Source organism: Brachyhypopomus gauderio, chromosome 11, assembly GCF_052324685.1.
Source record: "Brachyhypopomus gauderio isolate BG-103 chromosome 11, BGAUD_0.2, whole genome shotgun sequence".
NCBI classification, from domain to species: Eukaryota; Metazoa; Chordata; class Actinopteri; order Gymnotiformes; family Hypopomidae; genus Brachyhypopomus; species Brachyhypopomus gauderio.
In genome coordinates this window covers 21,201,117-21,224,313 of record NC_135221.1, presented here as the reverse complement: position 1 = coordinate 21,224,313, position 23,197 = coordinate 21,201,117, and the positions used below count along the sequence as shown (strand labels likewise).

The 23,197-nt window shown below is 42.3% G+C and overlaps 3 protein-coding genes across 5 annotated transcripts; all 3 read left to right on the top strand.

Annotated features, from left to right (window-relative positions):
• The first annotated feature begins 2,828 nt into the window (after nucleotides 1-2,828).
• apool (apolipoprotein O-like) lies at nucleotides 2,829-6,659 on the top strand. Its single transcript, XM_077022682.1, has 9 exons — nucleotides 2,829-3,511; nucleotides 3,853-3,942; nucleotides 4,147-4,266; nucleotides 4,407-4,461; nucleotides 4,567-4,665; nucleotides 4,841-4,932; nucleotides 5,024-5,119; nucleotides 5,714-5,978; nucleotides 6,090-6,659. The coding sequence occupies exons 1-9, from the start codon at nucleotides 3,500-3,502 to the stop codon at nucleotides 6,197-6,199; spliced, it is 939 nt and encodes a 312-aa protein (XP_076878797.1). The 5' UTR covers nucleotides 2,829-3,499; the 3' UTR covers nucleotides 6,200-6,659.
• A 7,089-nt stretch (nucleotides 6,660-13,748) lies between these two features.
• On the top strand, nucleotides 13,749-16,860 carry LOC143527455 (type-2 angiotensin II receptor-like). Of its 3 annotated transcripts, none has more exons than XM_077022681.1 (2): nucleotides 13,749-14,383; nucleotides 14,832-16,860. In XM_077022681.1, the coding sequence occupies exon 2, from the start codon at nucleotides 14,873-14,875 to the stop codon at nucleotides 15,950-15,952; it is 1,080 nt and encodes a 359-aa protein (XP_076878796.1). In that variant the 5' UTR covers nucleotides 13,749-14,383; nucleotides 14,832-14,872; the 3' UTR covers nucleotides 15,953-16,860. The 3 variants fall into 3 exon arrangements, with proteins under 3 accessions (XP_076878796.1, XP_076878795.1, XP_076878794.1); XM_077022680.1 differs by having other exon boundaries at nucleotides 13,750-14,254; XM_077022679.1 differs by having other exon boundaries at nucleotides 13,806-14,327.
• Nucleotides 16,861-18,641: 1,781 nt separating this feature from the next.
• sh2d1ab (SH2 domain containing 1A duplicate b) lies at nucleotides 18,642-21,592 on the top strand. The gene is made up of 3 exons (XM_077022977.1): nucleotides 18,642-18,818; nucleotides 19,130-19,193; nucleotides 20,833-21,592. Exons 1-3 carry the CDS (start codon nucleotides 18,682-18,684, stop codon nucleotides 20,974-20,976), a joined length of 345 nt encoding a protein of 114 aa, XP_076879092.1. The 5' UTR covers nucleotides 18,642-18,681; the 3' UTR covers nucleotides 20,977-21,592.
• Nucleotides 21,593-23,197: the final 1,605 nt, after the last annotated feature.

Genomic DNA, 23,197 nt, shown 5'->3' with positions numbered 1-23,197 from the left:
CCTGTACCATTAGAAGCAAAACAGCCCCAAAGCATAATTGACCCCCCGCCATGCTTCACAGTAGGCAAGGTGTTCTTTTGTTCATAAGCCTGGTTCTTCCTTCTCCAAACATAGCGCTGGTCCATTGTCCCAAACAGTTCTAATTTAGTTTCATCTGACCACAGTACACTGTTCCAAAACCTTTGTGGCTTGTCCACATGACTTTTGGCATACTGCAGTCGACTTTTCTTGTTCTTTGGAGTCAGCAAGGGGGTGCGTCTGGGCGTTCTGGCATGGAGGTCTTCGTTATGCAGTGCGCGCCTTATTGTCTGAGCTGAAACTTCAGTGCCCACATCTGACAGGTCTTTTTTCAGTTCCTTAGCAGTCTCGCGGGGATTTTTCTCCACATTACGCTTCAGGTAGCGCACAGCAGTCGCGGTCAGGATCTTCTTTCTGCCACGACCAGGTAACGTTTCCACTGTGCCCTTTAACTTGAACTTGCGAATGATACTTCCGATAGTGTCTCTTGGAATATTTAACAACTTCGCAATCTTTTTATATCCATTGCCATTCTTGTGAAGAGCAATAACCTCTTCTCTTGTCTTCTGGGACCATTCTCTTGCCTTCACCATGCTTGGAAACACACCAGTAGATGTCTAGAAGGAGCTGAGTATCACAGTCCTTTTAAATCTGCCTAATTGGTGCTTATCATGTTTGATTGCTGCTCGTTGACATCCACAGATGTTTTCAATACCTGATGGAAAACACTGGAATGAACCTCTGTTCTTAGGAGTGGTAGTCGTAAAGGGGTTGAATAATTGTGTCAATGAAGAAATCACAAAAAGGCCATTTAATACTTTATGACAAAAAAAATTGATGCTATCTTAGTTGCATTTAGTTCTTTAACAAGTCTTTGTAAGATTTCATTATGAACACAATTACAAATGTGCACTGAATTCCATAAAACCCTTCGCAGCATTGGGGGTTGAATAAATTTGATCACAACTGTACACCATAACATGGATTTAAAAATAATGTGGCCTGCATTCACAATTAGTACTTTATTTTAAAATGCATTGCTTAGATTGTTTATTTCTAGTCCCCATAGCCATGGACTGTGGCCTTAAATCTTTAACCAAGAATATTTATAAACAACACATAACATAAAAACATAAAATCTATTTAAATCCAAACATGAAAGTATTATAGGGACCAAATGTTTTAAGGACTAAGTATTTTTGTATCTAGCATGTCCATAGTTTTCTCCTCTTCTGTTCATTGTTCAGGCTGCTCTCTACATTGTGGGGAATGTCAGACTGCTCTAGATACAGCTTCACAGTTTTAATGGACAGAATGATAAAATGATAAAATCCTGCTTCCTAGAAGAGTGACGTAAGCACAATTCCCCATGCCATCTCTTCAAATGTCCACTAAGGGGCGCCAAATCACTTCCTTTGGAAGCAGAAGAGAATCTATTAAAATAGTTGTTGTACGGACTTTGATTATATCCTGGTGATGTTAGCAAGAGAGCTCTGGCAGATTGAAGCCAAAACTTGTAGATACTAAACCCGCATATGTTGTGGACCATGGTGTTTCTTAAAGAGCTTAAGACCCCTACCTTTACCAGAAGGTGACTTTAACACAAACTGAAGATAACCAGCCACAAACCATCATTTTCTATGATGTTTAGGAACAGTCACCTACAAGCACACTACAAGAAAAAACAAACAAACACACAAACACCACCACCAACAACAACAACAAAAACTTGTGTAATGTCTCTGGTAACACACCAGTGATAATGTGACACTAGTTCTCAGCAGTGTTTATGACAGTAGCTTATGAAAATTTATGGTAAATGATTTATGTCTATTTTAAAATTCGTCTAGCTATGTATTCAGTTTTTGTTTACAACCTTACCATATCCGGAATAAAAAGTATCTAAAATCCATATAATATTTAATATTAGGGGTGGGCATAGATACATTTTTTTAATCTAGATTAATCTCACTGAAATCTTGAAATTAATCTAGATTAATCTATATTAAAATGGCTCATATGCGTGCTACCCAAGTAATTACTAAAAGTCAGTTTTTGAGATAGGGTTTCTTAATACAGAGGGTGCATTAGACCAGGGGCTCATCTCCTGTTTCCAAAATGCATCAATGACTGCTTGAGGAAGCTGTTCTACTTTGATACTTGAAGAAAAAAAAACATGATCAATAAAGTGTAGGCTACTCGTGTTCAACGGTTTATTCAGTTAAACATGAATTTGTAAGCCTACATACTGTACATTAAATAACATGTTTATTCAGCTAAACATGATATTTGAAATGTAAGCCAACATTTAGTACATTTAACTTCACGGACGTAATTTTCAAAAGTCAGTTTTGGTCCTCTGTAGTTTTAACGGTTAAAAAGAAATATTTAAATAGCGACGAATCTAGCGCTAGGACCATGCAGAAAACGACCGCTCCGAGCTCCGCTCCGGTAACACTTTACGTTCCTAAAAATGAATTTTCCATTAAGCAAACCTGGCGACTTCGTGGCTGCATCCATGTAAAAACACGTACGATTTGTAATTCACAGGTTTAAAAACTCGTTCTCGCCCCTACTGTGCAATTTGGTTAGGAATACAGCCGAGCTAAACTATCAAGTTGAAAGTCATCCTAGTTTGTTTACCCATTTTGACCCAGTTCCCAACCCAACTTTAAAAATAGATTAAGTTCGGCGATAATTTTTATATCGCCCGATAAGAGTATCAAATTAACGACCGCCGTTAACGCCGTTAATGGCCCACCACTAATTAATATGTTTTGTGTTTTTACGGAATGTTGTCTTTCATTCAGCCAGATGTTTTGGTGAAAGTTCATCAGGATATATGATCTAAGAACAAATTCGTTCTTCAATAGATTAGGAAGTGTTTGGCCATTAGAGGACAGTAGAGGGCAGTAGAGGACAGTAGAGGGCAGTAGATGGCAGTAGTGGGCAGTAGAGGGCAGTAGAGAGCAGTATAGGACAGTATAGGACAGTAGAGGGCAGTAGTGGGCAGTAGAGGGCAGTAGAGGACATTAGAGGGCAGTAGTGGGCAGTAGAGGGCAGTAGAGGACATTAGAGGGCAGTAGTGGGCAGTAGAGGGCAGTAGAGGACATTAGAGGGCAGTAGTGGGCAGTAGAGGGCAGTAGAGAGCAGTATAGGACAGTATAGGACAGTAGAGGGCAGTAGAGGGCAGTGGAGAGCAGTATAGGAGAGTAGAGGGCAGTAGAGAGCAGTATAGGACAGTAGAGGGCAGTAGAGAGCAGTATAGGACAGTAGAGGGCAGTAGAGGGCAGTAGAGAGCAGTATAGGACAGTAGAGAGCAGTATAGGACAGTAGAGGGCAGTAGAGAGCAGTATAGGACAGTAGAGGGCAGTAGTGTGCAGTAAAAGACAGTAGAGGGCAGTAAAGCTTTAACTGTGTTACTGCAACACAAGCCTGAAGAAGAACAGAAACACTGAATGACAAGGGTGAAGGAAACGTGATGTCTTACAAGGTAAAACCACCTTTAAAACAGCTAATATATGTTTATCAGCGAATGCGGCCTGAAGATACAACGTAAACTAAAGGATCAGTGTGTATTAGTTCAGTGTGTATTTAAGATATTGCCCAGCTAGCTGTAGTCATGAAGAGCGGGCGGTGTGTCCAGAACTAAGTGGACATGTCTCACCTGTTAGTTCATCGTCACATTCACACTCGGACCTGCTGGCTGTAGAAACGCTCGTTAATTCAGGTTAACACGACAGACTCGTCTATTGGCAGACCCGAGAAATAAAGAGATTTTCATCGAGCCCTTTTCATCTCTAAACGCATTTTAAACGCCTCTCATGTGCCCAGTTAGTCCCAGTGGTGGCAGTGCCCGCAGTCCTGGGCATCGCCTCCATCCGTGTGAAGGAGAGTCCAACAGGAGTGATCTCACCTCGGGAGGTAAAGAACTTACCTGTCTTAACCAGCTAGATCACCCAGTTATGTACATCTGTCCAACACATCACATCTCTACCTAGCTGTTTGCAACACATACCCAAGATTTGACCATCAGTCATTGTACTTAGTAGCTCTCGCACAGGTTATCTTCACGTAAAGGGGGTTTGTCTTCTAAGTGAGCTGTTTCTCCGTCCGTTTCCTCCACAGCTGTCCGTCTACACGAGCCTCCACCAGTGCCACCACTACACGGAGAAAGAACCGGGACTCCTGCAGACTGGTCTTGGTAAACTCAGGGGAGGTCTGCAGTCGTGTCTGATGAGTATTAAAGTAGGAACCTCATATCACTTCAACAATATGATTCAATATGATTCAGCATAACGCATCAAAAATCACCTGTTGAAATAAACGTGAGCAGACTGTTGAGACTGTGTTTGACTCTTAACCACTGTTCTAATGACTTTATTCAGAGTGCTTTTGTGTCTGTGAAAGTGACGGCCGTGAACGTCTACCATGGTGGAGAGGGTAAGGAACCGATACAGGCTGGTTGTTTTCTTGGTTATTTTGAACCAAAAGTTTTAAACTCATCATCTCTCTGCATCTTTTGTCCCCTGGCGTGTTGCGTTACAGATATCTACCACTTTCTGAAAGATCCTCCATCTGGGTTTGTCCCCAGGGTGGCTGTAATCACTGTGTCTGGTTTGGCTGGTGTGATTCTCGCAAGAAAAGGTAAATCACAACACACTAGTTGCATTCGCATTCCTTAATATTGGCTTGACAATAAAGTATTTGATTAATGTTTGGCTAGATCCCTTCAGCTTCATTATAAAAAGAGTCCCTACAAGACACTTAGTCGTTGACCAAACTGACGGTTGTGTTTGATTGTTTTATTCTTGCACTTCAGGGTCGCGTCTAAAGAGGATGGTTCTTCCTTTAAGTTTAACCACTGCAGGATTTGCCATCTGTTACCCCGTGCAGACTATAGCCATCGTGAAGGTGAAATGTCAGAGTATCGTTACTCCACCATTCTGTCAAGGCCTTGAAGTTGGTACGACGAGCTCGTCCATGTTGTGTTCTTCTCATTTAGGTGGGTGGAAAGACGATGTACACGGCCTCTCGGTGGACAAGTGCAACTGTGGCATCGCTATGGAGATCAGATGAAACGGTAGCCGCCAGTTTAGAGGTACGACATTCAAGCACGACACCCAGGTGTTCCGTCTTAACAACCACGTGGTCCATCTTAACAACCACGTGGTCCGTCTTAACAACCACGTGGTCCGTCTTAACAGTTGTTAGAGTTGAAGGCGAATTTGAAATAAGGATTACACACCAGAACAGGTACCAAAATAATTATATGCATTTTACTTTCATATGGATATATTTGTAATTCACTTTCATATTATATTGAAGGTTTACTTTAATTTGCACAAAAATGAAAGCAGATTTTTACTAACAAAACATTTTAGTGTTTTACCTCATTAAATATTTCACCTTTATGAAAGTGATTATTAGTAATAATAGTATTCTATAAAATGTATTTCTCATGAAATGAAGAATTAAATTGTTTTGTAGTCCTAAGTTTAAAGTTTATGCTCCACAGAGCAGGTCATTCCCATGGATGCAGCCACATTTAAAATAGATTTAATAATGAACCTCTAAAACATCTTGGCCACTAGATGGCAGTAAAATGATGTATAATAATCCCATAGACTAATGTGAAGAATAGTCTATGGGAAAATAACATTTTGCTTCTTTGCATCTATTATTCACTCTCAAGTTGGCACCATGTCCTGAACCTTTGGGCAAGGTTTCAGGTACTCAGACCGTATTAATAGATGAAGCGTCTGAGGCCCAGAGAGTAGAGGAGACGTCCCCGGAGGTTCTGGCCGCAGTGCTCCCAGATTCAGATGCTGTCTTAGCCCACGCAGAACACACCGTGGTCCCTGTTGACGAAGACATCTTGGAGACTCCTAAGGAAAACAACACCACTTCATCAGAGTTGCCTTCTTTACAGTCTTCAGGGGTCGTCAGTACTCCCACAGGTAGGCCATCTAAACATTAGCTGAACTCGGAGCTTTTCATGGCCAGGAAGGGCTTGCCTGTGTTCGGCCTGATCAAGCACCAGTGCTCTGTTTACAATCCTCCCCTGTCAGCTGTTCCGTCTGGTCCGTCTGAGACGTCTGGTCATGGAACAGATCCCAGGCTGATGGACTTTGGCCAGTCTAACCCAGAGGACGCGGACCTCTACAGCACACGCAGCTGAAGACAGCGAGAGGAGTGAGCACCACGCTCGCCCAGCCACGGAGGACGTCACGAGCAGCACCGATGTCCACACGTCCACATCGGTGTGAAGAAGACTCGAATTCCAGCGATCGTTGCTGTAAAACACTGCCACGCCGTCCCTTGGCCAGCGTGCTGACACAAATTGACCATGCGGTTTATTTGTATAAATCTCACTAAAAGTTGATGGAGCATTTTATATGTCGAAAGTAATTCGTTAATTGTGACTGAGCAGGATCTCTGGTGATGAGATGGCGATGATGCATTCAGTGTATTGCGAAGAGCGCACAGGTTAGTTTGTGATTCCCCCGTCTTCAGGGTCGGGTTCTGTCGCTCGACTCAATCGTGCCCAAACTCTTGGTTCTGCTGTGTAGCGCGGATGCTTGATTTGTCAAATAGCTTTCGTAAACTTGTACATACAGTAAATAAACATTAAGAATATAGTACAGCTCTACGTTGATTGAGAGAATAAACAAATAAAATAAAACTTAATATTAACAATATTGTAAGTATATTAGTTTTTTTTTTAATTATTTCCTACGTATATGCATTTTATACACATTTCTGCTTCATTTTTTATATATAACGAGGGAAAGTCTCACTAAGATATACATACTAATTAGTGTGCACATACTTGTACTGTATAACACAAAGCGTAAGCCATAAAGCCCGAAACTCAGGGATTGCCTTTTGGACACCTTATGGGGCCTGCGGTCCTACCTCATTAGCACAGGACATCATCCATTGCTGTCGATGTTATACTAACACATGAAGAATATGGAAGTAAAATGTTTGATGATGGCGAGATGCACCAAGCTGAATGAGAACATGAAGTTAACACACGGTGTACACGCCTGTTCTATGGCTAGTCTGTGGACTGATTATGCTTATTCAAACCAGGCTGGTCCCTTTCACAGCGATTACAGTTGGAGCGCCACTATATCTTTAAGCTGGATATAAAATTCTTAAGCCATCCAACCCTGACACTAATAAATAAGGAAAACCGTAGTGTGCTTCTGACTTAGAGTCTTAAGTTTTTGTTTTTGGGCAAAGAGGGTTACATGAGATTTGCTCTAAGCTTATATCAGGGGTGTCCAGCCTGGAACGTCAATAAAAATAAAAATAACTGTTTGTGTTGGAGCAATGACCAAAAAGATAAAATTGTAAAAAATAATGGAGGGACATGTTTTTCCTATTCAGTCTTTCTGTAATGGCTGCTGGGCCTTTTGCAAAATTATGATTTATTTTCTCTGTGATGCCTATAGAAATGCAAATGAGTTTACCTCAAACACGTCTCAGTGGGACGTGGCACTCCAGCAGGCTAAACACCCACACTGGCCAACTGTACATCTTCTGTCTCTGCCCTTTGCTGATGAATATGCAGCCACTTCTGCCCCGCCCACACCCGCCCCCTGCCCCCCCCCCCCCCCCCCCCCCTCCACTCCTCATATTTTATAGGCAGACATTTTAACATTTTATGTTAGTGTTTATATACCAAATGTGCATTGGCTTTGATAAACTGACGCTGTTCTGAAGGCATTCTTTTCTGGTGTGTGTGCAAACATAATTCCATTTTAATTCAAATTTACATTTACATAAATTTACATTGATTAGATAACAACTCCATAACAGCTTAATTTAAATTTAGAATTTCAAATTCAAATGATAAACTTCTGATTATAATTATTATAGCAGGTCGTCCATGTAATTCACTCCCCATCAGGTTGAAAGGCAGGACTCGAGTGTTTCCCTCCTCCAGGTCCTCCAGGTCCTCCAGGTCCTCCAGATCCTCCAGGTCCTCCAGGCCCTCCAGATCGGTCCCCTGAGCCTCTGTCTTTAAGTCCTGCTCCACGTTGTTCCTGCTTATCAAATTTCAGACCTCTGTTTATCACATTACTGTTTTAGTGTGGAGTTGTGTGGCTCTAGCGTCAGAAAATCTAATTAGGCGGAAAATGAGATTGAGTGAAATATTACAAAAGCTCTGTAATACATTTTGTGGCGATTTTGTGGAGTTCTCGTGTTGTTGGAGCAGGAGGAGGACAGGACACCATGAGGTCAAAGGAAGGTCAACCTTTTCATTAGAGATGTCAAAAATAGACTTCAGGGACCACAACAAGATTTGGGATGTAGCCAAGACTTAAAAAAGAAAAGCAATGCTTTAATTAAATGAATAAATAAGCTTACCTACCACGACAGAGCCAAAACGAACGAGGACTTGCTGAGATGGGTCAAAATGGCAATGGTCTAAAATGGTGAGCAACAAAATGTCAAATTAAAAAAAGAGTTCCTATAGGAGGGTGAGGGAGTATCTATAGCAAAGCTTTGTTCTTAAAGGTAGAACCCTAAAGCAGGCTTGAGAGGGTGATGTTGCCCTTCTAGTAAAACCTGCAGGAGATGCTGGCCAACATCTCAAAGGACTGCGCGGTTTGCCACTATATCAAATGTGAAGAACATACCGCAGGATTTTAATTCTTTACTTTGGATGATATTATACATTCCTGTAATATATATTCATATGTTTACTTATTTCAAGTATATAAGAGCTACAGTAATATTATAATATTACTTGTCGTAATCCTGACCACACAGAACTGAAAAAATGGGTTAAATAAGAATATGGTCATAGCACAGTGAGGTTTACTTATCACTATTTAAAATATAGTATTGAATGAAGTATTAAAATGAAGTATTATGAATATTAAATGAATGAATTAAATGAATTTTTTTTTTCTGTAAACCCCATTTTCATATTTCATACAGACATAATAGTATTTGTTGCATCTTCTGTTTTTGAACAGCAACTTCAGCAGCTTTTAAATCAGATGATTACTCATTCAAATTATGTAAGTGCAATTACTCAGGTTGATGGGTAACGTTTGTAGTAATGCACTGATCATGACGATGCACAATAAAGAGAAATCAAATTTGAAAGCACTAAAAATAGATTTGAGTTAACAACGGTTCTGACTACGTCGCCTTTGTAGAACTGCAATCGAACATGTTGTGGGCTTCTGTAGTGTAACGGGCCGTGCGAGGGTGCTGAGCCGTGTGGGATTCAGGGGGACACGGCCCAGTGGCGGTGCGGAATACGTCACGTGATTCTGGGATGTGGTTACCGTGCTTGACTCCCCCACGACTGACTCCCGGAAAACGGTGGAAATGAATCCGCCCAGATATTGTGGCTTCTCATCAACGACCCATGTGCACTCAAGTATGCACAAAGGATTGTGGGAGAAATGCCACCTTTCGCAGCCATTCGGCCTGGTCCGAATGGGGAAATTAGCGAAACCTCGGAGCTCTTAGAACCACAATCAAAAATTATGTTATGGCATAGACGCAGGAAGTGTTTGCACACATTGCCTGTGCTGTCCAACTGCGAAGTTGACAAGAGTTTGAGCTTAAGCATACTTTCACTCCCACATGGATCTTATTATCATGTTCAAAACCCATGCACCCTATAAACACCAAGCTAAGTGCTTGTCTTTACTTTCACACAGACTGCTATCTGAAACCAGAGATGTATGACAAAACCCCTGTGTGTGTGTGTGTGTGTGTGTGTGTGTGTGTGTGTGTGTGTGTGTGTGTGTGTGTGTACGTGTACGTGTGTGTGTACGCGTGTGTGTGTGTACGTGTGTGTGTGTGTGTGTGTGTGTGAAAGGCCAAAGGATGTTTATAAGCATTCTAGGATATCAAACACTTGCTCCCGATTTTGCAGGCTCGTTCTGAAGAGACACGATCTCTGGAGGTTTGTGGTGGAACACACCAGAACACGACTCCCACCAGACCTGCAGTGTGTTCCAACCGAGTTGCTAAAACTCTTTCCAGGCCAAAACTTGTAGCCGTGGTGACGTGGAGCGAGAACGCCATCCCATCCCTCCGTGTCTGGCTCAGACAGTCCGCTGCCCATGAAAGCTGAGCTCCCTCGTCCTCTTGGAAGGCTTCTGTGAAAACAGATGCTCCCTTCTGAGCAGAGGCCATATGGGGAAGCGTTGAGACCATCTCACTGCTGGAGCAAGATGTGGTGCAGTGGTGAGATAGCACAGAAAATGCCTGAGCCCAAGCTCATCCACAGAACAGATGTTCTACAGTTGGGGCAAAATACCTAAGATATCTCTGAAGGCCACACAACTGGGAAGGGGCAGGGTAATAAGGGCTGGGGTAATAAGGGGCAGGGTAATAAGGGCTGGGGTAATAAGGGGCAGGGTAATTATCTCCCCTTCATGACATAAACGAGGATCAGAGGAGCAGCAGACAGCAATAGACTGGGTAGCACCGTGAAGCTCAAGGCTCATAAAGCAGCCTCATCACCTTCACGAGGACGGTCTTGTCAGGGCTGAGACACGGGACAACCCAGAGAGAGCCGTACGAAACGATCCTCTCTGGCTGCCTGCTGCCCTCCATGTCCGCGTGCTACACAAGCACAGCGAGCAAACCGGATAAAACCTCTTTCTGTTGCCTGAAGAGAGAAGCGAGGGGCAGAGTGCATCAAGCCCCAGACCTGGCCCTCCAAAATGAATTACTCCCACACCTGCAAACACTTGTGGCTCTCCCCATAGGCCTTGAACAAGTCCAATAAAAAAAATAGAATTAAGGAAAAGCAATAGAGCACCGATATGGTTGTAGCCCGCAGGCTCGGAGTCTCCAGCACCGACCGTGAGCTCTAGCAGATATCAGAAGCTGAACGTCCTAACTTCTGTGCCTCAGGAGAGCCTCTGTTATTTCCATGATGACTGCTGTCAGAGGAAGTGTCTTCTGGTGATGGGGGAGGGGGGGTCAGTGGTTCAGCAGGGCACAAAAATGAATATGAAACTTAATATGAAAAATGAAAAAAGTATGAATTTTACTCACTGTGAAGCACCTGCTTGTCCAGTAATGAGAATTAGCAGTCGGTGCGTGTTGCCCGTGGCTTCCTTAGCTATGGTGCACTGAACAAGGTTGATTTGAGTAGGACTAGCGGAAGAGAGGACAGTGGAGAATGAATGAATGATCATTATCCAGCTGGATTTGCAAAGGCCATCCACAATTCTGGTGTCTGTAGATTAGCATATAGTAGCACTGAACAAATAATTATGGGGGTCAAAATCTTGCTAATCCTAATCTTAATCTAATTCTTAACCTTTACCTGTTGCTCTGACTTGTGTTAAGACATCCAGTGATGCTGTTTGAAGAATTGTGTGGTTCGAGTGGCACTTCAATATGAATGACCAAAATCAATGAGTAACTGTAGCCCTATAAGTTGCATAATTTAAGGCCTGTTCGATCTTTCTGTGAAGAGATAATCTTGTCTTTAAGGCTGACAGAAAAGGCTGGGGTGTGTTACCATCTAAAATGAACACAACAGAGCTGCAGATACACAAGTGATCATTTGAACATGATCATTCCAGCTATGCAAGGGGGAACCATGTTGGGGACTCAGCTTTAACATAAATTTAAATGGAAGAAACCCAAATGCAATCAAAATGGTTTGAAAAAAAAATTGACCATTCAAATGCGAATGCTCTAGATTTGAAAAAGCTCTTCTCTTAACCAGAATCTTATGAGAAATATGAGCCTTTGATACTGTTAAACACACTGAGTTAACAGCTTTCAGAAGAATGAAATGGCACAAAACATGTGTCACGAAACACAAGTTTTACCATATGTCCGTGCAATATTTAATAGAGAGAACATGGGTAGCTGGATTCTTGGCGAGTCGTAGATAATATATTAACATTCGAGTGTTTGGCTGCAGCTCCCTCGGGGTCAGCTGCTCCTACTCCCTCATGCATTCTCTCTCTCTCTCTCTCCCTCTCTTTTTCTCTCTCTCTCTCTCTCCCTCTCTTTTTCTCTCTCTCTCTCTCTCCCTCTCTTTTTCTCTCTCTCTCTTTCTCCCTCCCTCTCTCTCTCCCTCTCTTTTTCTCTCTCTATCTCTCTCTCTCTCCCTCTCTCTCCCTCTCTCTCTCTCTCTCTCTCTCTCACCAAATGTTGTCTTCCCACAGTCTAGCTGGGTAAGGGGGGATGTGACCAGCAATGGACCAGAGATGTGAAATCGGCACTGAAAAGCAAACATTCCTGCTTATCAGTAAATTAAAAGAAAAACAGAGTGTGATTATATAAGCAGAATGTGTGCATGGCCCGGGGACCCTTCCTTTCCTCTGTCTCTGGGGCAGGACAGAGGACAGCGTGCTGCGAGGACACAGGATGGACGCTCCTCGTTGCCATTCCACCCCTGGGTCCCTGTCCTCCTGTCCTCCTGTCCTCCTGTCCTCCTGCCCTCCTGCCCTCCTGCCCCATAACGCCCGGCTATTTTGGGCGCTTCCGCTACGCACATGCAATGCATAGTTCAGGGCCTGCGCACTGGGGTCCACTGAAATCTCCCATCAGCAACCCTCAAAACTTCATAGTTCAAAAAGACTCTTCGCAGATTAGATAACATTGCAGAGAAATAACTCCAGTTAAAATAACAACCGGCGAGTTAAACTGATCTCTTTGGGGTGGAATACAATTCAGAGAAATTGTGAATTTAAAAAGACCCTGAGCCTGGTGAATGATGATGAATTGATTTGGATTCTGTGATTGATTTTCTGCTTGTGATGCTTGTGAGTTCACACAGGCAGTGTGTTCAAGCAGTATTGAAGTTTGAATCACTCCCCTTTACTATGAGTGAACTACATTCAGAAGGCACAGTGCTCTGAACATCCTGCATATCATGCACACAAGATCAAGGTAAATCAATGATCATGCACATTCAAAACTAAAACATATCCATCCTTCAATGTTTAGTTTAAGTGACTGGGTCACACATTCAGGACCATATCTACCAATCCTGTTGAAAACAAAAGCAACCTTTCACAGTCGGTGTTTTATACAGGAATGCTTTTGTGTGCAGACCACACTCACAAATGGCAGCTGCTGGTCACTAAATGTGAGATGTGACCCATGTGAACCTGGTGGCGTCCAAATAAAACCACTTCAGTGCAACGCATGGCGACCACAGACTGGCTCACAGTCACGTGACTGCTATTTTTACGCAACCACTTTACCATGCACGTCACACACAGCTCTCTTAGTAAAGTGTGCTGGTATCATTGTTGACAGCCAGTTAGGTAAAGGTTGGAGAAATGAGAACGTGGCCTTTGATTTGTGTTTGATAACAGGACACTCTGCATTTTCTCTTCTCATTATTCATTAGGACCAGTGTTCTCATGATCGGTGAGCAGCCTCGTGTTTTAGTGTCATATCTAAGTGTCCTTTTTAAACCTTTCATGTAAGTGTCCCTTTTTCGCCCTTTCATGCTGCACAATAGCAAAGTAAATGTGCCTTTTGTGAAGACAGCGTGTGTGCAGAAGGTATTTTGTCCTCATTTATCCTGCACAAAATAATAGAATTTGTCTTGTTTTTGTTGTAAGTGGCTGAAAATGATGTGGTGGATGGATGAGTAACCAGCTTCATCACTGCTTTCACTCATTATTGATCAAAGGCTTGTTGCTGTAACCAGACTCATGGAGGTAAACACAGCCTTCATTAAATTTCCAAGGAAGCCTTAATGAAAACCACTGGAGGGGATCTGCTCGCCTTTCCCCAGCCTGCTGGAGTTCACTTCCCCCTGCGCTTGTGCAACTCTTTCACAATTCCTACCAGAATGGGAGGAGAAAGTCCCGTCGTAATTGAGCCGACCGGGCCAGAACATCTCCAGACGTTTGGCACGGCGTGCAGTATTGAATCTAAGGTTCCTTATCTCCCAAGACGCAGCCTGGCTGGCGTGTTAGTTGTGCCTCTTTAGCCGAAAACCATGGCCGTTTGTCACGCTGTTAGACGGACGAACTGGGCCTCTGCCCGAGGGGAAAGAACTCTGACATGCCGATTTGATTTGGGTCGTGATTTCCGCCTCCCCCAGAACGTCTCGGCCGGGCTTAGCGCAGCCCAAGGAGCGTCTGCGTCTGGCCCGTGTCCAGCGGTGCGTTGAGCGCGGTGGATCCTCCACAAGGGGCATGACGGGCTATAAAACCCAACAGGGAGCTGCTGGTCTCACATTGCTCAAGGACTGGAGAACCTCAAGGTAATTAACTTGTAGTCTTGGACTCTCGGAAACCAGCGAGGAACCGATAGCGACGCTTTGACTCAGATGTTTTGTAAGGACCACGCAAATCATTTTCTGTAGATATTAGGAAGAGTTCATGTGAAATATGTACGTAAAAGCTAAATACAAGTTTAAGAAAATGATTGCTTTCTTCAAGACATACATGAAAGGGCTAACATTTTTGCTTTAATTGTATTGCTGAACAATTAATCTCGTTCCTTCACGTTACATAACAATAATGTTAAATGCCGTAAATCTATAATACGTCACACTCAGTTAATTTATCTTGGTTTTAAACTTATCTATTTTTTTAAAGATTTCACTATTTATGAAGATAACACTTGTTGCATGTTTTTATTAACAACATGAAATGTAAATCTTGAACAATTAGTAAATAGATTTATAAAAATAGATACATTTTATATTTATTTTAATTGTTTACTTATTTAATTAATTAAATATTTAAATAAATAAATCTGCACACTACAGATTGTTGGTTTGGTTTTAGAGTTGTTTCAGATTTGACCGTGAGCTAATTTTACTTTTTTGTCTACAGAACATCCCCAGCCTGTGAGTAATAGTTGTCAACGTTGCACTATGGCAGGATTCCTTAATTTCAACATTTCATTTAATAACACATCACTGGAGGAATATGAACTGCTTCCTACGTGCCAGAGAAGCTCTCCGTTCCAACACCAGAATATTCTAATCCCAGCCGTCTACAGCATCATCTTTGTCCTGGGGATTATTGGCAATGGTCTAGTGGTGTTTGTTCTTTGTCACCCGTCTAGCCGTAAGACAGTGGCCAACACGTACATTCTGAACCTGGCGCTGTCCGATTTGCTCTTCCTACTGAGTCTCCCCTTCTGGGCAGTGTATTACTCTTTTGATTATGATTGGATTTTTGGACAACTGATGTGCAAGTTGTGTGGAGGTCTGTTGACCCTGAATCTGTATGCCAGTATCTTCTTCATCACCTGCATGAGCGTGGACCGGTACATGGCCATCGTCCACCCGCTCAAGTCCCAGAGGTACAGGAACCTGTGTCGAGCCCGGCTGGTGAGCTTGCTGGTGTGGACCGCTGCCGGTCTCAGCGCCGTGCCCACCCTGGTGTACCGCGACACGTTCCACACGGGGCAGGTCACGGCCTGTGCCATTCACTTCCATAGCCACGACTTGTTTGTGGGGCTGGCGCTGATGAAGAACATCCTCGGCTTCTTGCTGCCCTTCACCATCATAACCAGCTGCTACTGTGGCATCATCCGGCACCTTCTCGCAGCTCCAGGGCTGGACAAGAGCATCAGCAACCTGGACAAGGTCCTCAAGATGGTGGGTGCTGTGGTAGTGGCCTTCTTCTTTTGCTGGTTTCCCTTCCACATGCTCACGTTCTTGGATGTGCTGGTCAGCCTCGAGGTGGTGGAAGCCTGCGGTGTGGGCCAGAGTGTCGGCCTGGTGTTGCCTTTCACCATCTGCCTGGGCTTCTCCAACAGCGCCATCAACCCCTTCCTCTACTGCTTTGTGGGCAACCACTTCCAGGAGCAGCTCGGAGGTCTGGCACAGACGCACGTTTCCAGCTTGTTCCAAAAACGAGGCTCCTTCAGCACACGTTTCAGCTCCTTCTCCAGGAAGCTGAGTGATCTCAAAGATCTGGCAGCTCCAGAGAACGGCGCAGTGTGATGGCAAATCTTTGAACTTAAAGTCAAGTGTCATAAGAACCAATTATTAGTAGATAATTTTAAATGGACTCAGTCTACGAAGCTTGGTGTTTATGACCAGCATTTCATCACCTAAGCACTTGTGTATCTGATCAAATCTAGAGTGGTGGACCATCAGAGACAAAGAGGACACAGTTCATTGAGCTTGCTCATGCTTTTTAACTCTATGGACTATTTTAGAACATTTCTTAGATGTTTTTAGCTCAGTATGTTATTACAACAATTGAGGAAAACCCATGTCCGATATAATTAATATAAAACATATTAATTATCTGTCCTATTGTCTGTAAAGCCATATGCTACAACGCTATGTTATTGTTGTACTGTACAGTCCTAAAATGTACTGATGGTGAAGAATTGAGCTGAGCAGATGCTCTGTGTCCACGCCTCCCCCTCAAATTCCTCCAGTTTGGACCAGAAGTGCAGAACGTGCTAATATTGAGCAGTTTCATGCTGCATTTTCACACCCTCATCTCCATTCTATTTTCTCTTAAAAAGACCCTCAGGAAATCACATTAATACTGTTCCCCAGAGTCCATTGCAGGAGTGAGTTTTTCACCCCTAGTTAGTAGCCTAACTATTCGAAGCCGTTCAAATTATTGTTCTCTTTTTGAGCTCGTTGGCAGGAGCAGGATGAACTTATAGTACTCAATACTGCTTATGTATACTGTTTTATACTGCTTAGAAAACAACTTCATAAAACAATACCTGTTTTAAAATTGATCCCCACCTCACGTTTATTTTATTATAACCACCAGAGGGAGACATTATATAAAAAGTGTATGGTACAGCCATGGATGTGTCTCGTCAATAAGACGAGCAAGGGTAGAAAAAAGAACATTATGTGAACATTAAACTCTTTAAAACATTGTTAAGCTGTTTGGTGTGCTGCATTTCTTTGTGTTGTGAACTTTGGGAAGGACCCGATGGGCCTCGTGAGTGTATACACACCAAGCACACACCACCAAGCACACACACCACCAGGCGCACCGCATTCATCATTACTGACATCACATGTGGGAGTGACACCAGCTGTGTTGAACCCAGTCAATTACAGTGCCCATCTGCACCTGATGCTGTGGTGTGTTTTCTCTAAATTAAAAAAAGATAACTTTTGCAATCAAAAATTAAACAATAATACATATTTCAAACAAATAAATAACAATTCTTTAAGGTGTTTTTCTTTCAGCTGGTGGGCCTCTTTGACATGAGTTAATATGCCGTATGGGCAGGCATACACACTATATTGCCAAAAGTATTCGCTCACCCGTCCAAATGATCAGAATCCAATCACTTCCATGGCCACAGGTGTATAAAATTAAGCACTTAGGCAGGCAGACTTTTTACAAACATTTGTGAAATGGGTCGCTCTCAGGAGCTCAGTGAATTCCAGCGGGGAACAGTGATAGGTTTCGGAATGACAGCATCTCAGCCATGAAGTGGTAGGCCACGTAAACTGACGGAGCGGGTCAACAGATGCTGAAGCGCATAGTGTGAAGAGGTCACCAACTTTCTGCAGAGTCAATCACTACAGATATCCAAACTTCATGTGGCCTTCAGATTAGCTCAAGATCAGAGCGTCATGGAATGGGTTTGAATACTTTTGGCAATATAGTGTATATATGATTTGAAATGTTACAAAAATGGAAAAAACAGTCTTAGTTTTAAATGTACAAATATGTACAAAGCTAAAAATCCATCCATTTTGTTTTTACAATGTATATTCATTAATATTTATCATAATGAATGCACTTTTGAACCATTACAATTCAAACAGTGCTTGAAATAATAATTCAGTTTCCTCTAAATATTACTGATTCTCCAGATCAGGGACAAATCTCGCCACATCTGGTCATTAAAGATCTAATAGTAAATGTTTTTAGACTCTTAGCAAAGGCTGCAAAACAGTCAGTCACAGACTACAGTTGTATATAGGCATTAGTGTGAATGTTATGAGGAAAGGTAATGAAATTAACATTTATTACATGCAACAGACAGTTTCCTAAATCACAAACTTATTCTCCTATACCTCAACCAGATCTGACAACATTTGTGTCTTTGACCCTGCTGAAGTGGACATATAGGCTGCCCATAACTATTACCATAAATACTTCCTCAAAATCATGTCTCTCTTCTCGGAGTCACTTTGCTACACTCGGTTCATTTGTATTTTGCTGCACATTCCTCAAATAGTGAACAACATTTTATCTTTCATGAAAGAAGGAAGTAAGGAAATGTGTAGCTAATTTAAATACAGCCTTTTACCATAAGCCTACTGTACTGAACTTCTCTATCATACATCTACTTTCATTTCAACTCCATAGAATATCGGTTGTAAATTTTAAAGTAATTATGACCTATATGCTGTGTAAAGTGTGCAATACAAAATTTCCTACAAATTGCGAGAAAAAAGCATTTCATCCTATTCTCCAAATCTCTGCAATAAATTTGCAACTAGCCCTGAAATCAGACTACACAGCCCTGCACGAGGTGCGAACGCAAAGGGGACCCTGTCACAAATCAACCTGCACTTTCTTAACTGCCATTTTCCATACGCACAAATCATTCTTGCGGAAAATGTCTCTTTTGTCTTTTGAAGCGATTTCCTGCCTCTTTCATCATTTCCTGTTCAAAGAACAAATAGCACTTGGTGCATTTGAGGTATGTCAGAGAAGCACTGCGAATGACAAGATGGAATCACTATCTGTTTATCACGGTGCCATCAGTCGAGAGACGTGCGAGAAGCGTTTAGGAGAAGCAGGCCGCGATGGCAGCTACTTAATTCGAGACAGCGAGAGTGTTGCCGGCGCATACTGCCTCTGTGTTCTGTAAGTTTGCGTAGAGGCAGGTGTATTTGTCTCTGAAATTCCATTTAATTGTCAGCATTATCCAGCAGCAGATGAAGTATGCGTGCCTTCTGTTCATTAGCTGATGTGCTTATCAATTCCGTTTAAACTTCGAGAACATACAATAATTTGTATTATTCTTAATATTGAATTCATTCATTCTTTGGGTGGGTTTACTTTGGTTTGTTTCGGTTGGGTTTGTTCGGTTCCAGACCGAGACCTCAGGCTCTGATTGTCCGGGGTATGTCTGCTCTCGGCTTAGTCCGATCTGGGCTGTGTTCTTGCATTGACAGGTCCAATGGCTTCGTCTACACTTACCGGGTACAGCAGAACAACAGTGGGTCCTGGTCAGCCGAGGTGAGACCTGTAGCCAGTCAAATTCTCCTGAAATCTCACATGCACATTAGTATTAAATACATTATATATTACAACAGTATGGATAGCTGATGCATTCAACTCCAAGATTTTAACCCCTATTTGCAGTTGATTTTGAAAATGCCCTGTATGAAAATGTTGAAAATGTTTCTGTAAAAATGATTCAGAGGAAAGCTTGGACATCTGAAGAGAAACAGAAAAAGTTACCCCTAAAAGTCAACGTGCTTCCTATAAAACCTAAAAGATCTAAAAGGCTTAAATCCACCCAAAACATCTAATCAGTTTCTAATCACAGTGATCTTTTTTTGGCCAATAAGTTCATAACCCAAAGGCAATGCAACACTGTATATAAATAATGATTCTAGATTTGACACAGTAACCTAGATTGTTTGCAATGTTAAAGCAGACATGGTTTTTCAAATTGTAAATATAACCTATTTCACATGGTGTAAAATCATGTACGCAACCAGCATGTATTTCCCCGTATGGCAATGACTTCATCAGAATCAGCAGATAAAAACAAACAAATATCAAATAAAGTGAACTGGTGATATACGCATTAACAATGCTGACTGAATGGTCTTCAGTCTGGGCTAAATAGTGACACATTGCTACAACTTTAACTAGGTTGGCATTTTATATCAAATTTGTCATACAGAAACTGAACACAAATTTCAAGAAATAGTTGCCTGCCTGAAAATTGTTTTAGAGACTCAACAAACTTTGTTTTTAACTCATCAAAAGCAAATTAGACATGTGGTTATAAGCAGGAAAATATCTCAATTTAACCTTCATATAGAGCACCTTCAATTAAATATGAGTCCTTGAACTGCAGATTAATGAATCAGAATTAATGAATCAGTTTTACCTGCATTTTGTTGATTGTTCCAATATAGCAAAGTGGAGAATAGTGACAGACTGCCATTTTTGATTCAATCTGCACTACATTTATTTTAGACTCAAACTAGGCTTCTTATGTTTGTCAACAGGCAAAGGCTACAAGAACAAATTACTTATATGTGCAAATACTTGTTGATCATGAAATTTCTGTTCAATGTTTGTAGTCCATTATGGTTGTGTTTCTTAGCATTATCACCACATTTTTATTAGTATTATCATTGTTGTTTTTCAGCAAAGCAAAACTTGTTTTCTAGTTTAGATTGCACGGTATGCTTTATTTTATAGTGAAGTTTCATATCAGCAACAGGACAGAATTTTGGATCAGCCAGCCCAGACCCCTTTGCTGCTTAGAAAAAAACATACGTAGAAGATTAGCTGGGCCTCTGAACACAGGTCTGTACTAGACCACAGTTTCCACAGGGTGTGTGTTGTGGTGGTCGCTACTGGGGCGCTCGTTGTGGGCTAAAAAAAGAAGCAGCAACATCATAGTAACTTGCGAATGTGAATAACGACACTGCAGAGGCGAAAACAATTCGACATAAAGACATTTCAATCTTCTCAAAGTCACTTAAATCATGAGCATTTTACTGTAGAACGAGTGACTGTTTTTTGGGGGTTTTTTTGTGGAGTGTACCACCAGGTTTTTACACCATGGTTTACAATGAGGAGGTTAAACTGTTATTCATTCAAAACTAGTGACACTTTGCATTGATTTTTGCAGACAGCCCCTGGTCAGCAGAAACGCTTGTTCCGAAAAGTCAAGAATTTGATTAGCGCCTTCGAGAAACCAGACCAAGGCATCGCTGTTCCGCTTCTGTTCCCCGTGTCTATTCAGAACCACCGCAGAAATGAGGCGGCCTCCTAGTCCCGGTTCCCAGTATCAACGACACGCAAGCTAACAAACCGAGGATGAATGACATTTGTTGTGGATTTTTACCTGGATATAATACGTATATAGAATGGTGACCCTGGTTTATGTTACACCCTTTACATTGTCTGGCTTTACATACATGTCTAGGTATGCACAGACGTTTAGGTTCATATTCAAATATCTGCTATAGTTATGGGTTCTAGTTTTTAGTTTTGAATTAAAGGCATACAACATTGCAACAATTTGGAAAAAAAGACTAAATCTCTGAGACGTATTCAAAAAGTCAACTTTGTTTAGCAAAAACTCAGAACAGTAAGTAACACTGATTGCTATTCATTTGTCTTTTATGTATGCCTGCACAATACATCGCCTTATATAATTGGCTGAGAAATAAGGTGTGTATATATATAAATATTTATGGGACAGAAAATATCTTTATTTATTGTGTTAACTGTCGGCTTGCAGTATCTGTTCTCTGTATGTAATGCTGTTTGTGGTCAAATTTGCCACAAGTGCTTTCTATTGCTGTCAAACTGTCAAAGTCACCTATAAAGTTACATAAAAATGATGTTTAAGATGTTCTGTAAAATAAACAAAAATAAATCAACTTTAAGTTGAGGACATTGTAATTCCCTCTTTAAACATTTCTGGATTTCTAATGTTAACCAGCATTATGAACAAAATGTATCTGATGAACGTGTATCAAACTAACGAAAAGAAAATGTTTTGATTGTGATCCCTACCCACCCCCAAAGAAAAACAATAAAACAAACAAACAAACAAACAAAAAATCAACCCAAACCAAAAAAGCAACACCCCCCCCCCCCCCCCCCCCCCCAAACTGTCTTTGGACCGAAGCCAAGTGTGCACAGTTGAATGATTTCTGGCATACAGTATCGCATCAATCTGCACAGAACCCAGACAACCTCTGCAGGAAGAGCACCTTGTATCCTAGCAACGGCACTCTCATTTCTCTGCCCGGGTTGGTGCTTGGGAATGAAATCAGCCTTATTGCTCGCAATCCAAAAAGGTCCATTTGCGGTGATTTCACCGCCTCATGGATATTTATGGTTTCCAACATTTACATTGAGACTTTGTGGGATGCAGGGGTGGTTTAGCAGCAAATGTCAGGAGCTGCACCATATTAAGCAGGACATTGTCTGCTAAGCGAAGATGAGATGTCTTCTGGAGCGCTGAGCCCTTGCTTTTGACTACAGTAGATCACTGACCACAATGTTAGAGCCAAATTTAAGTATCTCTGCAACATCGCAGACCTAAAATCACACAGTAAGTGTCTGAAGGTCTTAAGCACTTGTTTGTCAATTGGTCACATGACCTGCTGCAGGTCTGAGGAAGCGGTAGAAACCAAGGTGTTTCACTCATGTTACATAATCTTAATAAGTTCCAGTGGAGGACTCCGTCCACATTTATGTCGCTCACGTCCTAAAGGGTTTACCCACGTGCCCCACGCGGCCTCGGACCAAACGACTGGCATCACACAGCCGTGTGTCCCAGGACTTGGTTCGTGGGTGTGAGGTGAAGGCCAGCAGCTCTGGACGAAGCCTGGTGATGGAGCTGACCCCACCCTCGGAGCTCACACTCCCATCTCAGGCTCTGCTAGAACCCATTACAAGTGCAATTAGCAGAAGCCCCCCCCCCCCCCCCCCCCCCCCCCCCACGAGCGGTGGCGTTTCCGTCCACGCACAACTACAGTTGCTGCTTCACACCCCCACATGCCAGGCGCACACAGACCAAACATGATTGAGCAAAGGACTCTTTCATAAAGGACTCAGTCATAAAGGCACTCAGCACCACTAACTGTGGATGTTTCTGGACCACATGAAAGAGCTCTCAGTCTGGTGTTCTCTCATCGAGCTGCAGAAGGGCTCCATCTCCATCGCTCTCACACTGATTTCTAGCTGCGTTGATGATATATTTTTTTGCTGCTTTCGGGAAAAAAGAAGTCTGGGTGAACTTCAAATGACTTCTGCCTACTGTCTGCTCACCAGATCACCAGTAAATGCAGGGGTGGTGCTTCCCAAAAGCACTGGTATCTCCTTCACCTTCCAGTTAAACTCTCTCTGGTAGTTTGGGAGCTCCTGGTAGGTTGTGCCACCGTGATGTCAACTGCAGCGTGCGTCACCTCTGTAAGCAGGAAGCCGTAATGGAGGGGGGGGGGGGGGGGTGCTTTGCGTGATGAAATTTAAAACAAATT